General features: G+C 45.0%; 1 protein-coding gene across 6 annotated transcripts in view; it reads right to left on the bottom strand.

The window, feature by feature from the left end:
* LOC125630330 (uncharacterized) overlaps positions 1-15,994 on the bottom strand; it is a 101,588-nt gene that overhangs the window by 12,327 nt on the left and 73,267 nt on the right. For 3 of the 6 annotated variants that reach the window (XM_048836094.2, XM_048836092.2, XM_075124428.1), the window contains one exon: positions 10,689-15,628. The exons of 1 other annotated variant lie outside the window; for it this stretch is intronic. In XM_048836094.2, coding sequence (XP_048692051.1) covers positions 15,571-15,628 — 58 coding nt within the window. In that variant the 3' untranslated portion in view covers positions 10,689-15,570. Of the gene's footprint in view, positions 1-9,407; positions 10,094-10,688; positions 15,629-15,994 lie in introns of those variants that run through there. 2 more of the 6 variants (XM_075124427.1, XM_075124426.1) reach the window with 2 other exon arrangements.

Raw genomic sequence — 15,994 nt, 5'->3', positions numbered from 1 at the left:
TTCCCCCATATGATCTTACGTCATACAGCCTTTTCATTTTGTCAGAGACTATCCTTGAATTTTCCCTGGCAAAGGTGTGAACATTTTCAATTTTGGATTGTAGGCCTTCTACATAATCCAAATGGTCCAAGTCCCTCTGTTCCTCTTCAGGAACTCCACACCAGAGATTTGCTGGGGCCCTTAGCTCATGCCTAAACATTTGGAGTGCTGGGATATGCTTTGTACTCTATTAGCCATCAAAAGGAATGGGATATGCTAGTTCCACAAAACTAGCTAACTGAACCCCCTAAGTCCTATTGAACCTTCCCACCAGCCCATCAGGTCATGGGTGTGCGGGGGTGTGCAGTAGTTTCTCTCAAGAGAATTTAGACCTTTTCTATAATAACCAGCTACCCTCTCAAGTCCCCTGCATTACTGTGTCAATATTGCCCCCAAACCATAAGCACTAGCATCTGTGTCCAATATGAAAGGGGGTTTGAAACATGGAGAGGCCAAGACAGGTGCAGTCACAAGAGCCTTTTTCAACTCTAAAAGTGCTACATCATGCTCTGCTGTCTACTGAAATGGTTTCCCTTTTTCACCCAACCTATGCAGCTGTTTGGCAAAATTGGCAAATCCACAAATGAACCTTCTGTAATAGGAGCAGAGCTCTGTCTTTTGGAGCTACTTCCACTTGCCAATACGCACTTTTAAGATCCAGTGTGGGAAACTAGCCTGATTCTACTACATCTGTCTCATCCCTTTTTGCTACTGGTAACTGGTAAGGTGCCAGTTTAACAGGTTGATTTCCCCTAGTATCACTCTAGTTCTGGATCAATGCAGTACAACCTATATTTTTGTTGGATCTGAAAAACATCTCCTGATTCCTAACCAGAAAGTCTCTTATGCTGTTCTTCTGCTCCCTAAATAAGTGTACAGCACTGCATTAGAACGTGTCCAATAGAAACTCTGAGAGCTCACCTTCCCTCTTGTAGTTTTCTTCTATACTATAATTTACCAGATCCACTGGCTTACATTTTGCTACTGCAGTTCCCTTTTTTATTATTTGCTCTTTGTCAGAAACATTCAGCAAATGAATCAGTTCTTGTGTCAGATCCACAAGAGCTTCAGCAGCTGAGAATTCAACAAAACCCTGGGTCTCAAAACAGATTTCCACTAATCCCCATCTTTCCTTTGCAGGAAAGCTACCACAGCATGTAGCTGGTTTCTGCTTCCAGGAGCAGGATAATTAGTTCACTGCAAACCAACTACCTACAAACCATTTGTCTCACTTGTGCCCTAACTTTAAAGAAAATTTCCACAGACTGAATTTATAAGACATCTTTCCTTTTTGGCACTAATTACACAGTTATTAGCCAAAATGAATCCAAGCCAATTATTATCTCATTTAGCCTTCTTGCTCGAATTTCAGAGGTCCAATCTTCAAAACCACTTTTTCCAGTTTTTGGAGGGGTGTCCTGGCCTCAGTCACTGTCTCTATTTGAGACCAATTAGGTATTTTTTTATCCCCTATTCCCTAGCCTTTTTAGTGTGTCTGGTGTAATAACTTACATTTGAGCCTGTCAACTGTCCTTATACACATCTTCTTATACACTAGTAGCCAACCCCCCAGTTACTGTTGTTGCCCAGATCTATACAAAACCTGTGGGGTTGACTTGTGCTTGCACCAAGCTTTGCCCCTTCACCATTTCCTGAACTGAGCGAAACACTTGCACTAGACACCTGCAACAGTCTTTCATGGCCTGCCTTACATTTACAACCATCTTTCTTTTTGAGGCCAGTTTTGTCACAGTACCAGAATTTAACTGAACTGTGTCCTTTAACTTTTGCATTATTGCCAATTTTCCTAGTTTTACAAACTAAAACTAATAATTTTTTCTAATAAATTTAATAAGGTCATAAACGAGATTGGAATCCCCTCTTTCATCATACATATTAGACATAGAGCTGTACTTACAGGGCTCACAGTGATCAGCTTCCATCTTCCTCAATACCTCAATTTCCTGGTGTACTGCTGCAAGGAAAGGTTCAAGTTTTGTGGCAAATTCCACAGGCTCTTCGAGTGTCTCTGGCCTCCTTTCGCTGATCTTGATTTGCAAGTCCAAGTTCAGCTGAGCATTGATGAATTGGTCCATTGCCTCAGTGGTATCCTGATATGCCAGGAACACAAGTCTCTGCAGGTCCTCTATCAGTTCAGGTGGGGTTTCTTCTAGCCCCATAGCCTGAGCCTGAATCAGCTGACCTGGGCTAGCTGTGGCCGTGCCATGGTTATTTTATTGCAATGCAGACATAGCCTCTTCCCAGCTATTCATTTGGACTATAATGTTGAACTGAGTCAAAGAAGCCTCTCAGAGAGCTTTTCCCTCAAAGTTTTTGCATCACTGGGTCTGGAATAGCCTGGCATTTTCCCCCTGGGCCTCTGTGGATTGCAAAAGGGGTAGAAAACGGTTGTAAATGACCAGTTTTATCCATGTCTTCTGGCTGGCTCAATTCCTCATCCAGGCAGCTGCCTTCCACTGTGATTTGTGACCCTTTGATTTCCTTCAGGAGTTGAATTTTCAGCTCCTTGCATCCTTGCTGCAGCTCATCTCTGTTAGCAAGTTGCAAGTTGGCTAAAGTTTGCCTGGTCTCTTCTATTTCATGGAAAAGCTTCTGGTCTATGATAGTCAGATTGCTGGTCACCTCTTAGATCTGTCTTGCCATTTCAGCCTGGCAGTTGTGCAGCTGAGCTTCCCAACTTGTCTGGACTCTTTGAAATTATTGCTCCAACTGAGATTTGATCACCACTGGAGGTCAACATTCAGCCCTTTCTGGGAATCCTCCACATACTGCCTTAGTTTCTTTTGTGAAGCCTCCAGGTCTTGGTTTAAATTCTTTTGTCCATCCTTGATTTCTGCAAGCATCCCCATTATTTTCTCCATCTTGGTTCAACAAGAAGACCAGCTCACAATTTCTGTTCTTGAAAATTGGATCACACCCCTAACTTGTGTTTCCCCTTTTTGACCCCAGTGGATAGTCAAATTTTGGACCCTGGAGACATTCCAATTAGAAGTAGAAATGATGGAATCTGGTATTTTCTTTGGTGCAATCTTAGTTATTTACAAGGAATGTACAAAGTTCTGCTCCTCCGAATGCAGGAGGAACCAAAAACAAAAGGAACAGTTTCTTAGATCACAGCCAACCCTCTTTAGCCAACAGACCCAAAAGCTCTTTCTTTAGCTTTTTCCAGGGTCACACTGTGCTAATAGGCAGTTGCTAGGCATTCTTGCTTTTTGTCTCTGTCTCTCTCTGTTCTTGTCTGTCCCCTGTTTGTGTGTTCTCTCATCCACGCACCCAAACCCCTGGTCACAACTTTTTTTACAGTGGTTTGAACTTTGGTGTAAGAACATCCTTCGAAGAGCCAGTCAGCAGGAAGACAATCATTCTCCATTGATGAAGTTGTGTGGCAATCACTGCCATGATGACTTTTGTAAACACCCTGAGGTAGAGGAAAGCCTAAAGAGGAGCACTTGATATTGAAAGTGTTCCTGGACTTATAACAAATCACAGAATCTCTTGTGAGAAGGATGTATCGTGATATGAACGTTTGCATCTTGTCGGTTGAGAGTTGTGAACCAGTCCCCCAGATCTAGAGACAGTATGATAGCTGCAAGTATCACCATCCTGAACTTTTGTACTTTGATTAAGGTATTGACCATCCTGAGATCTAGGACTGGTCTCTATCTACCTTTCTTTTTGGGGGAAATGAGGAAGTATGTGAAATAAAATTCCTTTCTTCTGTACTGTGAGGGAACCAGTTCCACAGCTCCTATTGAAGAAGGGACAGAACCTCTTGTTCCAGGAGAGGTTCATGAGATGGGTTCCTGAAAAGGGATGAGGAAAATGGTTGGGAGGAGGGTGTAGATTGGAAATGGAAGTAGTTTCCTGATATTACAGCCTCCAGAACCCATCTGTCAAAAGTAATCTACCCCTGTGATTTGTGGAAATGGCAGAGAATCTCCAAAAGGTGGGAGGGTGTGGGTAGCATGGTGCAGCAGCAGATCTGGAACATGGGAATGTTCATGATCTTTGATCAAGGTGTCAGAATGAATGTCTGGCTGATGAGGACAGTTGAGTTGTCACAGATGGAGCAGTCAAGGATTTTCTTTTCTGAAACCTAGGTTTATTTTTAGGGGTTCTGACAAATATGTAGGAAGAAAATTGAGATGGACTAGATCACTGAGCTGTCTTTTTCTTCCTCTTCAAATGATTCCTCTTGTGGTGGAGATTGATATGGAGGGACGGAGGGAACAGGAGAGCACTCCATCCAAGACCTAGGTGCCTTGGAGAACCACTGGCAGTAGGCTGCCCAAGGATCCCAATGTGCCCATTGAATAGAGCCGTAAGGATGCAAAAGACACATCCAACTGCAGTCAGACCACAGAGGACGTGGAACAATTTGAGGCTGTTTCTTGAAGTGTCCCTCAAGGAGACAAGTTCAGGGGAGTCAAGCCTGGGTTGATAATCAAAGAAGCCTTGGATGGAAATTCGGGAATTAGCAGAGCTGCCATCTGCATAGACAAAAAGGGGAGGCACAGAATGGTTGGGTTTTGGGTTATCTGTCCCTCCCATGTGTACCAGGGAACGGTTCAGTACCAATGATTGCTGAGGTATTGGAGATAACACAGGCTGCAGTACTCAATAAGGGGGAATTCAGGTTCACTGAAGACAAATACATCTCTGGAGAACCTAAACTACTGCAGTGCCAGTTGTATTTGTGCAGAAACCTGGTAAGTCTGATCCGTAGGACCCTGCAGTACTGAGGAGGGGGCAGATTGCACCAGCACCAGTTGAATGACTGGTCTGGGTACCGAAGAAGCAGTTGAGCACCATCTTCCTTGGTGCAGAATTGTTAGAGTCTCCAGCACCTCAATCATGCTTTGATGGTACTGAAATGTGCTTTGGTACTGAGTGATGGGTATCGTGAGGATACCCATCACTCAGCACCAAAGCACATTTCAGGTGTACTTAAGGGTTTCAGTGTATAGTGGCGATTGGTATTGAGGCCACCTACAGTCTAGGTGGTACCCTTCATGGGGTACCAGACCTCCAGCAAGGCAGGTCTTTTTGGAACTCCTTTTGGCCGAAGACTTTGCACCATCACCTGCCCATCTCTCTTTCAAAAGTAATCAAGTTGTTGAGGTTCATGGGGCACTGTGGTCACTGTGGTCACTCGAAGACCACTATACTAGTGGAGAGGGCATTGTCTCTGGATTAGGATCTGATGTGGGATGGAGGGAGCATTCCATCATGTGGAGACAAAGCTTTATTTTCCTATATTGCACGGAATGACTCTTGAATCCAAAGCAGATTTTACACTTCAGTGACATGTGAGTATCCTCTAAACAGTGAATACAGTGCGAGTGGCTGTCACTCACTGAGAAGGACTCTGAGGAAGTGAGGCAACGTTTGAATCCTGGGGCCAGGGCTGGCCGTAGGGGTGGGCAGACTGTGCATGCCCTGCTGAGGGGCACCTCCAGATCAGTGGTGTCCTGTCCCTCCTCCCCATGCTGTTTTTCAGCTGTCTGCAGCTGTTTCTGCTCCTGTCCGGGAGCGACAGAAGCTCCCTAAAAGTGTGCATGTGGGGGGCTACCAGTGCCAAAATAGTGCCCCTGCTCCCCCATGCTACTCCTTCCCCTGAAGCACAGCCCCCGCCACCCCTTCCCCACAAGCCTCTGCCCTCACACTGCCCATTCACCCCGAGCCCCTGCCCTCACTCACTCCTCTCTGCCACCTCCCCACCCATTGCTCACCCTTACAGCTGGTAAAAGTGGGAGGGCATAACCCTCCCACTTTTAAAACTGATGGGGCCATGGTCCCCTGGTCCCCCTGTTCCAGCACCCCTGTTCCTACCCCCTCACCCACGCTTGGAGCTGTCCCTGGCCAAGCCGTTCCCAGGAGCCTCCTGTCTGCTGTTCCTGAGGGGGACGGTGTTGATGTCAGAGTATCCCCATCCCCCTGCCCGTGTATCCAGTCTCCACTGAGCTGGGGTGAGGGGACAGGAGTTTGTGCTGCTTCATCTGGGTCATGAATGGACGCTGCTGGCCTCTGCTGCGGGACTGAACAAACCTTCAGAATAGTGAGTGCTTAAAGTGACAGTGTGCTGTCTCTCACACTCCCCAACACACACACTGTCTCACACACTCCAAAGACACACACTGTCTCTCTCACACACACATATAACATTCACACTCTGTCTCCCACTCTCCCAACACATACTCTGTCTGTCTCTGATACACACACACACACAAAATCTCTCAAACTCCCCCAATCCACAAATCCCGTCTCTTTCACACACCCACTCTCTCACCCTCTCAACACATTCTATTTCTCTCACACTCACTGTCTCACACACTCCTCCAACACACACTCTGTCTCTCTCTCACACCCCCACAAATACACCCACACTCTGCCTCTCTCTCTCTCTCACACACATACACGCTCTATCTCTCACACTACCCCAACACACACTCTGTCTCTCTCTGGTGTGCGCACATGCGTGTGCGCGCACACACACACACCCCAACACACATTTGTATTATTGTTGTTGTTGTTACTTCTTAGTATTCCCAGTTGAAATGCACATATATTCTCTGTAATTTTATTCTTTCAAAGTTTGTTAAGGATTACAATGCTGTCATTTTAGGTTTTTGACTAGTCTGTGCATTTCATAATTTTATTTCTCTCTTATGCTTAAATTTAATTCTTTGAGTAGTGAGTTCTAAAATGCCTAACCTGTCTTGGCTGGATAAATTATCATTATTACTTTTATTGTCATATTGTGCTTTGTCATTCACTATTGAAAGTGGTACAATCAAATAATAGTATCCTACTAGAATGTAAATTTAGCTTGTACTCATCTTAATAGTCCCAGTTTAAAAAAATTAGCTAAACACATAACTTCAGACATTGTGTAGATGAAGGTAGCTTATTTTCAAATTGTATTTTTAGTTATATCTGTAAAATAACTTAAAATTCATATGAAAATAAATGCAGTTCCAAGTATGATACTAATAGCAATGATGGAGTCAAATGTTAGTGAGTCACATACATGGTAAACATAAATGCCAAAATAATTACAAAAATAAATTCCCTTTCTTAACAAAAGAGAAAAAACCCTTAATCACATATGTTAAAAATAAGTAAATATGTTTTTAGTGGAGTGAAAAACAATTAACTAAAATAGAGGAGATAATGGCAGTAACAGAGTGTGTCTCTTAGAGAAAGTAAGCAGATTTTAAGATTTTATTTATTTTTATTTATCTCTACTAAAGATAGTGTGCAATGTATCAAACTTGTATTTCTAATATCTGTGTTAAAGCTTCATTACTGACACCTCAAGGTTTGGGATTGGGAATATTTTGCTGTATTATCTCCTGATAGTTCTAAATTTATATATAAACTTAAAATGTGACTTTAATTGGAGTTTGTATATATTTTTTCTTTCTTTATATAGGAATTAGATAGTGTCCCTGCCAGCTAATTCCTAAGTTATTATCTGCAAAAAAACCCTCGAGTTTTCAGGTGCCTAAGTAGCTCCTGGAATCACACTTAAAGTTGCTCCCCATTGCTCAAAATCTGAAATGGCGCCCCTGGTGAGCCAGAAGTGGCCAGAGGGCTGGGGGAGGGCCATGGGCTCTGGCAAGATGCAACCCCTGTGTGACAGCACGAAGCCCACCTTGAGCCAGACGCTGAGCACCAGGCACCACAAACCACAGCAGCAGTGCAGAAGTAAGAGTGCCCATACACCACATACCAGGCCATCCTTACTTCTGCACTGCTGCTGGCAGTGGTGTTGCCTTCAGAGCTGGGCGCCTGCCCAGCAACCACTGCTCTACAGCTGCTCCGCCAGTGCTTAATTTGTGCCGAGGCTGAGCTCTGGCACTTCTTTCAACACAAATTAAGCACTAGGGGGGGAGGCAGCGGGGCCTAGAGGTGGTGCGGGGTGGGGGTGGTGAAGAGCCTAGAGAGCCTATGGGGACCAGGGGTGATGGGGGGGGACCAAAATACAAGTTCACCCAGAGTGCCATTTTCCCTAAGGCCGGCCCTGCCTGGGGCTTTAGGCATACCCCAAGGAGAAAAGAAAGCCCCTTCAGAGAAAGAATGTTCTTCTCTCAGTGGAGGGAAGGCTAAAAGCCTCAGTTTATCACCCCCCCCCACTAAACTATAAAAGCAAAACTAGTAGAGAAAGCAAACTAAACTAAACTACAAGGAACAAGTAAGGTAAGTAGCTGTGCAAACTCTACTGTCTCAGGCCAAGGCCGCTGATAAGAAACTGTGAGTGGTCTGTCTGTCATGGCCCTTTATACCATTGGTGTGGGGTACAAGAGTAGCTAGGGTGTATGCAGAGACCAAATGTGCATGGCTGCTGAAAATCTCCAATCGAAAGCGCATGGGGGCATCCACACTTTAAGTGGATTACCCATAGGGACATTACTCGAAGAAGGAAGTTTTAACTCAACCCATAACAAGGTTTAACCCAGCTCACAACAGTTATATCCTGGAAATGAAAGGCTCCATTCTGAAAAGCAAGTCTGAAAAATGGCATTGTGCTATTTCAGATTTATTGATTCTTGGTGACTTCCAGATAAAATCTGCTCACATTACACGTAAAATGATGGGGGGGATTTCTAACTGGCAGCCCTGGACTTAACCTGGGTTCTGAAAGGCAAGCTGGGTTCTTTGCTTGTCCTGTATCATCAACAGTATAGATTTTGCAAGCCCAATAATGTCCTTGACTACAATTATTCAATGCCATTGTCTTTACTGGATTTGCATGGTCCCATAATTGGAACTGAGTAAACTTTTCTGTAATTGGAATGGACTAAATCTCTCTTGATTCACAAGAAGGACTAGAATCCAGCTCATGTTCTCAGCTGTGTTTATCCCTGCAGGGATAACAAGATTAATAAAATCTTATTTTTGTCATTGAAGAAAACAAATTTGGTTCTGAATACCCATAGGAAAGATTCAAAGTAAGACAGTGCCATTTTTACACAGTCACTTTTCAGAACAGAAGAGAAGGTTACTCACCTTGTGCAGTAACTGAGGTTCTTCAAGATGTGTGTCCCTGTGGGTGCTCCACTTTAAGTGTTCGTGCACCCCTGTGCTCGTAGTCAGAGACTTTTAGCAGCAGTGCCCGGTTGGGTCGCACATGCATGGTCCCTGCCTCGCGCTGCTGCAGGCAGTTAACCGATGCTGTGCGACCAACCCCCACTCAATTCCTCCTCTACTGCAGAGACTAATTAGTAAACTCCGAAGTAGATGGGAGGAGGGAGGGTAGTGGAGCACCCACAGAGACACACATCTCGAAGAACCACAGTTACTGCACAAGGTGAGTAACCTTCTCTTCTTCTTCGAGTGCTGTCCCTGTGGGTGCTCCACTTCAGACTTCAGAGCAGTGCCCTCCAATGGAAGGAGGTGCTTCGGAGTTGAAGTCGTGACCTCCAATAGTAGAGAGCATCCGAAGGAGGTATCAGCTGTTGCCTGTTGCTCTAAGGCATAGTGCTGTCTAAAGGTATGGGCTGAGGCCCAGGCAGCAACTCTACAAATGTCTGTGACAGGTACATTGTGCAGGGAAGCCGTGAAGGCTGATAAAGCTCTAGTGGGATGTGAGCGAATCCCCATGAGGGATTGGCAGTCGCACTGATGATAGCAGAGTTTTGTGCGATTATGGATCTATGTGGAAAGTCTTTATTTAGAGATGGTGCTCCTTTTGGAGCATTCAGTGATGGATAGAAACAGTCTGGATGATTTTTGGGATGGGTTAGTCCTGTCTATATAAGAAGCAATGCTCTCCGAACATCAAGATTATGAAATGTGTAATGTGTTCTATCTGTGTGGGGTTTAGGGGTGTGGTCTGAGGGAGGCTTTATCCTCAAAGAAGATCCTCTAATCCATAAACCATATACCGACACTGCCAAATTCCTGTTGGCATATTAGTGATACATCTTTCTATGGGGAGATTCTCATAGTCTTCATTTGCTTTATTACCACAGGTTGCATGTGTAGCCGTCCATGTATTTCCTCCTTTTGACACGTCACATCGTGGGATCTGAATAGAATTTGTAAATGTGACAATTGTGATTAGCACTAGTAATACAGAAGGACCTAGACAAATTGGAGGATTGGGCCAAAAGAAATCTGATGAGGTTCAATAAGGATAAGTGCAGGGTCCTGCACTTAGGACGGAAGAACCCAATGCACAGCTACAGACTAGGGACCGAATGGCTAGGCAGCAGTTCTGCGGAAAAGGACCTAGGGGTGACAGTGGACGAGAAGCTGGATATGAGTCAGCAGTGTGCCCTTGTTGCCAAGAAGGCCAATGGCATTTTGGGATGTATAAGTAGGGGCATAGCGAGCAGATCGAGGGACGTGATCGTTCCCCTCTATTCGACATTGGTGAGGCCTCATCTGGAGTACTGTGTCCAGTTTTGGGCCCCACACTTCAAGAAGGATGTGGATAAATTGGAGAGAGTCCAGTGAAGGGCAACAAAAATGATTAGGGGTCTGGAGCACATGACTTATCAGGAGAGGCTGAGGGAACTGGAATTGTTTAGCCTGCAGAAGAGAAGAATGAGGGGGGATTTGATAGCTGCTTTCAACTACCTGAAAGGGGGTTCCAAAGAGGATGGCTCTAGACTGTTCTCAATGGTAGCAGATGACAGAACAAGGAGTAATGGTCTCAAGTTGCAGTGGGGGAGGTTTAGATTGGATATTAGGAAAAACTTTTTCACTAAGAGGGTGGTGAAGCACTGGAATGCGTTACCTAGGGAGGTGGTAGAATCTCCTTCCTTAGAGGTTTTTAAGGTCAGGCTTGACAAAGCCCTGGCTGGGATGATTTAACTGGGATTTGGTCCTGCTTCGAGCAGGGGGTTGGACTAGATGACCTTCTGGGGTCCCTTCCAACCCTTATATTCTATGATTCTATGATTCTAAGACCATGTATGGGGGTTCTGCCATGAAAGCTCACAGTGCTCCCTCTTGTCCGACAGATGTCATTGCCAGAAGAAATGCTACTTTCATAGAATGGTGTAGTAGTGATTATGTCTTCCTGGGTTCAACCGGGGAAGAGGTGATGATCCGAAGGACCACGTTCAGGTCCCATGGTGTAGAAGGCTCACATAGTTCAGGGTATGCATTATTGAGTCCTCTGAGGAAACACTGGGTCAGTAGATGGATAAAGATGGGATGGCAATCCACCTGGGGTGGAATGTTGTGATGATAGGTAGATGGACTTTTATCGAGCTCATGTATAGGTCTGACCATTTGAGTTCTAATAGGTAACGCAGTATAGAGGGTAATGTCCCTGGGATGGAAGTCATCCGTTTTAGTTGGCACCAGGTCTTAACTTGTCTCCCCTTCAGGGTGTATGGGCGACAGTTCATTTCTGTTCAACTGTGTAACTATAGTTTATATCTCATCTGAACAGGTCAGCTCAGGTTCCGTGAGCCATGGAGGAGCCATGCTCTGAGATGGAGTTTCTGTGGATCCAGGACACGGCCTGAGTCCTGGGACAGTGGGTGAGACAGAAGTGGGAGTGAGATTCATGGATTCAAATAGCCTTGTCCTTGATGAGTGGCAGGAATTGGGAGCAAGCGTTGCGGACAGCTTGAAGTTCCAATAGGTTTATACGTTGAAGGGATTCTGCAAGGGATCCCCTATATAGAATGTGGGTGCAGGTGTGCTCCGCATCCCAGGAGTGAGGCATTTGTGGTCTGAATGAAGGGTGCTCCCGTGCATACGTTGGTCAGTTTTGCCCACCAGAGAAGGGAGTCCTTTATTTTGCCCAGTATCGTGGGGTGCATGTTTATGCCATGCCTGTGTGGAACAAAGTACAGCCTTCCTTGTAGGCAATGGATGTTTAATCTGGTGTGTCTGACAGCAAATGTTATGGCTGCCATGTAGTCAAGGAGTTGGGGGCAAGTCCTGGCAGATACCTGTGGGCTATTTCACGCAGTGGGTATGAGGCTGGTGAGAGTGAGAGAACGGTGTCTTGGTAGTGAGGTTATAGCCTTGATAGAGTTGAGGTGGGCCCCAATGAAGTCCAGCTCTTGCACTGTTGTTAGATGCACTGTCGGTATTTATTAGGAAGCCCAGATTCATGAAGAGGGTTACCACCTCTTCAGTGGCTTGCAATGCTGTCTACTGGGTTGACACTTTTAGCAGGCAGTCGCTTATAGTGTATAGTGGGACCATCTGGAATCATTGTGTTTCTGACAAACTTGTTGAATTATTGGAGGTCAAGCATTGGTGTCCATCCACCGGAGTTCTTGTTAGGGGAAGTTGATGGTTGGGATGCAGCAACTTGAGAAGTAGATTGTTGCCCCCCCAGGGACTGTGTCTGCGACCCTGTGAGTCAAATCACCCTGTTGTTGTTTGATTACACTGGCCAGTAGTATCACTGGGGTGTAAAGTAATTCCTCTGTTTCCTCTTCAGTTTGGGGTTCTAGGTTCCCAAGGATCAGAGAGTCACTCGTGAGTCCGTGAGTGAGTGGAGTGAGTCTTCTGTCTTTTTGGTAAATAATTGGGGCTGGCAAGTCTTCCACCGTGGATTGCACCTCTGCGGGGAAGCCAAAAAGATAGAGCCATGAGGCCCTTCTCATTACAACCACCATCGACAACGATGTTGCAGCCCTGTCCTCAGAATCAAGTGCTGCGAATTGTTCTCCCTTGTCCTTGGCAATAAAGTTAATCGATTTGGACATTTTTGTGTAGTTTGTATAGTTGTATTTTGTTCGTCATGTTGCATAGTTGGCTATGCGGAGATGAGGGATAGCCAAGGAGTAAGCCTTATTGCCAAAACTGATCAAGTCTTTTCCAGTCCTTATCATGAGTTGTGTTTCAGGGCTGTTGTTGCATGCCATGTCGCTGGACTGCATCTATCACTAAGAAATTAGGCGCTGAATCCACGCCCTTTGTTGGTACACACCTCCTGTCAGACCTCCCACCAGCTGGAGGGGCAGCCATAGGGGTCCACAAGAATGACCCTTACAAGGTCCATCAGTGCCTCATTCATGTGAAGGGCAATTTTTTTTTAAACAAAGCAGCTGTATGCAAAAAGTCCACTAGCCTATGCTGTATCACCGGGATCTCCTCAAGAGAGATGTCCAGAAAGGGCCACCCTCTCAAATAAGCCATGGAACAGTTTGAAATCATCCCCACTATTAGGGGGAGGAGGCATAAAGGTGTCCTCTGCGGACAATGATGGCAAGTGATGTCCCCTGCAGGAGTGGAGGTTCTTCCTCCTCTTCCCCTGGTACCACTGCTGGTACAGAAGCTGTGGCGAATTACTGTGTGCTGGGTCTGGCCGTGGTGGGCAGTCCCCCTTTGTTTGGGGCATACGACCCATGGAGTCCAGTATGCCCATTGGGATGGGAGCGGCATAGGGGGTCCCCATACCACTGTAAGTACCCAGGGACAGCATAATATGCCCCAGGCGAGACTCCTGGGTTGACTGACTCCTGATGGATAGGAGCCGATGGGGGAATAGCTCCCTGTTCTTCCTCATCTTCCTCCTTCAAATAAGGAGCGAGACAGTGAGTGATGTCGGGGACGCAAGGAGACTTGGTGCCAAGGGTATCATTCTCGTATTGGTACCGCAGATAGGAGGATCAGGGGCAGAGATGAATACCAGAACCCTCTGTCTGAGGAACTGCTGCTGTGATGGTTTGATTGGCCCCTGGGGCTGCCTCCTTGTCAGTGCCAGGGCTGCAGAGAAGGCGGTGCTGCTGGCTGCGCCTCTGTGCATGTTAGGTGCACTTTTGAAGAAGCTGTCTTTTGTAGTAGCACCGCGCCACCATTTGTAGATCGCAATGCGGAGGCACAGGGTTTTGGTTTCACCTTAGTGCCTGTGTCGGAGCCGGCTCTTGTAGAGTCTCTGGCTCTAGCGGTGCCAGGAATTTCAGCTATTTTGGCTCCCAATGCTGACAGCACAGCCGGTGCCGATATTGGATGCCTGCCCGTGGAATGAATGTACATCGCAGTGCAGAGGCACAGGGTCTTGATTTCCCCTTAGTGCCTAAATTGGAGCCTGCTCCTGTAGAGTCTCTGTCTCTAGCAGTGCTGGCAGTGCCGGGATTTTCTATTACTTCAGCTCCCGGTGCTGACAGCACAAACACCTAAAGTGGAGCACCCACAGGGACAGCACTTGAAGCAGAACCATAGTTTAAAGCCTAAGAAAAGGCTGGAGGTGGCATCTTGTGTGGTGTCCATCCACTAAATGCATGGAAAGAAAAATTTATGCTTGGACATGGATGCTATATTAGAAAGAAAGAAATTATAATTCTACCTAGTTTCGGACCTCAAATTAAACTATGAGAATAAGGATATTCTAGCCCACATAATTAGCTGAACAGCCTCCCATATGTCACACTATTGAGCTATTGGTGACTCATAATAGCTATAGTGCATAACAATGACTGCCTCATTTTAGAATATTTTGATAGTTGTACTTTACAGTATGTTGAACATTATGCCTAATATTTTGAAATGAAATTTTTAAAAGAAAAGAGTCTGAGAGGCCCACCACCCCTTTTAATTCATACTGGTGCTACTACCTCACCATACAAAACTTCACTCAGGTGCTCCAGGAAACTACTGTTTGAGGTGGCAGAAGTACTGGTGTCAGAGAGGAATGTGCTACTTAACTTTTTATGGGCACTCACAGGAAAACTGGAGGGAAGGATTCTCTGTCCCAACAGGTAGAAAAGTACGACTCGGGAGCTGCATCATAGTCTAGAGACTTTTTTATTTTAATGACAACGTCCTTCCAGCCTAGGCTTTGGAGGTAAGGAGCATGGTTCCTGCAGTTTTTCTGCTGAATGGAGTGAACTATTTTGAGTAGGAGGTAGGACAGGAGAGACTGAGTTGTATTAACAAGAACTGCTTTTAGCTACTTTTTAAATTAAAAAAATGTAAACACAAATACATTTCATTGGGATAAGATGTACAGCCGAGTCACTGAGTTACTCCTACCACTGGAGTAACACAGTAGATTGGTCTCATACAGAATATACTGTAATTAGCCAGGAAGCCTTTTCATTTGTTTCAGCAATGGTGAATTGGTTTCCTTATCCCCTTCCACAATTACATAGTATAGGATGAAGGATCTGGCTAAAACAGAAAGTGCCAGATCTCCAGGTGCTGCATTCAGTGCATCAGGGCAAGCTGGAGCATAGGTATACTAAGTTCTTGGGAGGTAGAGAGGACTGAGGATCTGGGTGACAAAATTTTCAGAAAAACCCAGTGATTTCTCTACAAATGGACTGGCCAAATAGCCAAATGTTTGACAGTTTCATTCTGGATGCTTTCCTCTGTGAAATATAGGCACAAGGGGCCTCTAATACACACAAAACATTAAAAAGTGAAATAAAAATGTCAGAATTTCATCAAGTTAGCACTGGGGCTAATTTTGTGAAAGGGAAAAGCTAATTTTAAAACCTGTGTACCACAGAAAATATCACACATGATCTTATTTAATGGGAAAGGCAAAGTGTGGCCATTGTTTGAAACTACACTTACAGAGAAATCTTATTTATTGGATTTGGTCTTGCTGGCTTCAGATTTCTTTTGCTCTGGCTTCTTCTTACTAGAGAAATGGAATAGAAAGTACCATATGTCATTTTCACCTATCAATTATTAACCCAACAGCCACAGCGTTTATCTTTATATTGCATTGCTTTACACTCTGATATCAAAATTATAAGGAAATGTTATTCTCATACTTAGAATATCATGTGTTGAACTTTATTTCTTAGTTTCACTGTTACAGTAGAAGATAAAAGAGAAGTGTAAGTAACTGTCAGCAAGTTTAGGTACCACATGTAGTTTTCCCTGTGCCTAATGGACTCCAAAGTCTTGCCTCTCATAGAATGGGATGCTTTTGTTTTTTTGTTAAAAGAATAAAAAAATTTCTTGGTAGGAAAGTAATATGTTTCTGTGTGTGTGTGTGTAA

Source organism: Caretta caretta, chromosome 1 (genome assembly GCF_965140235.1).
Source record: "Caretta caretta isolate rCarCar2 chromosome 1, rCarCar1.hap1, whole genome shotgun sequence".
Classification (NCBI taxonomy): Eukaryota; Metazoa; Chordata; order Testudines; family Cheloniidae; genus Caretta; species Caretta caretta.
Note: the sequence above shows the minus strand (reverse complement) of the source record. Positions and strands in the feature narration are given on the sequence as shown.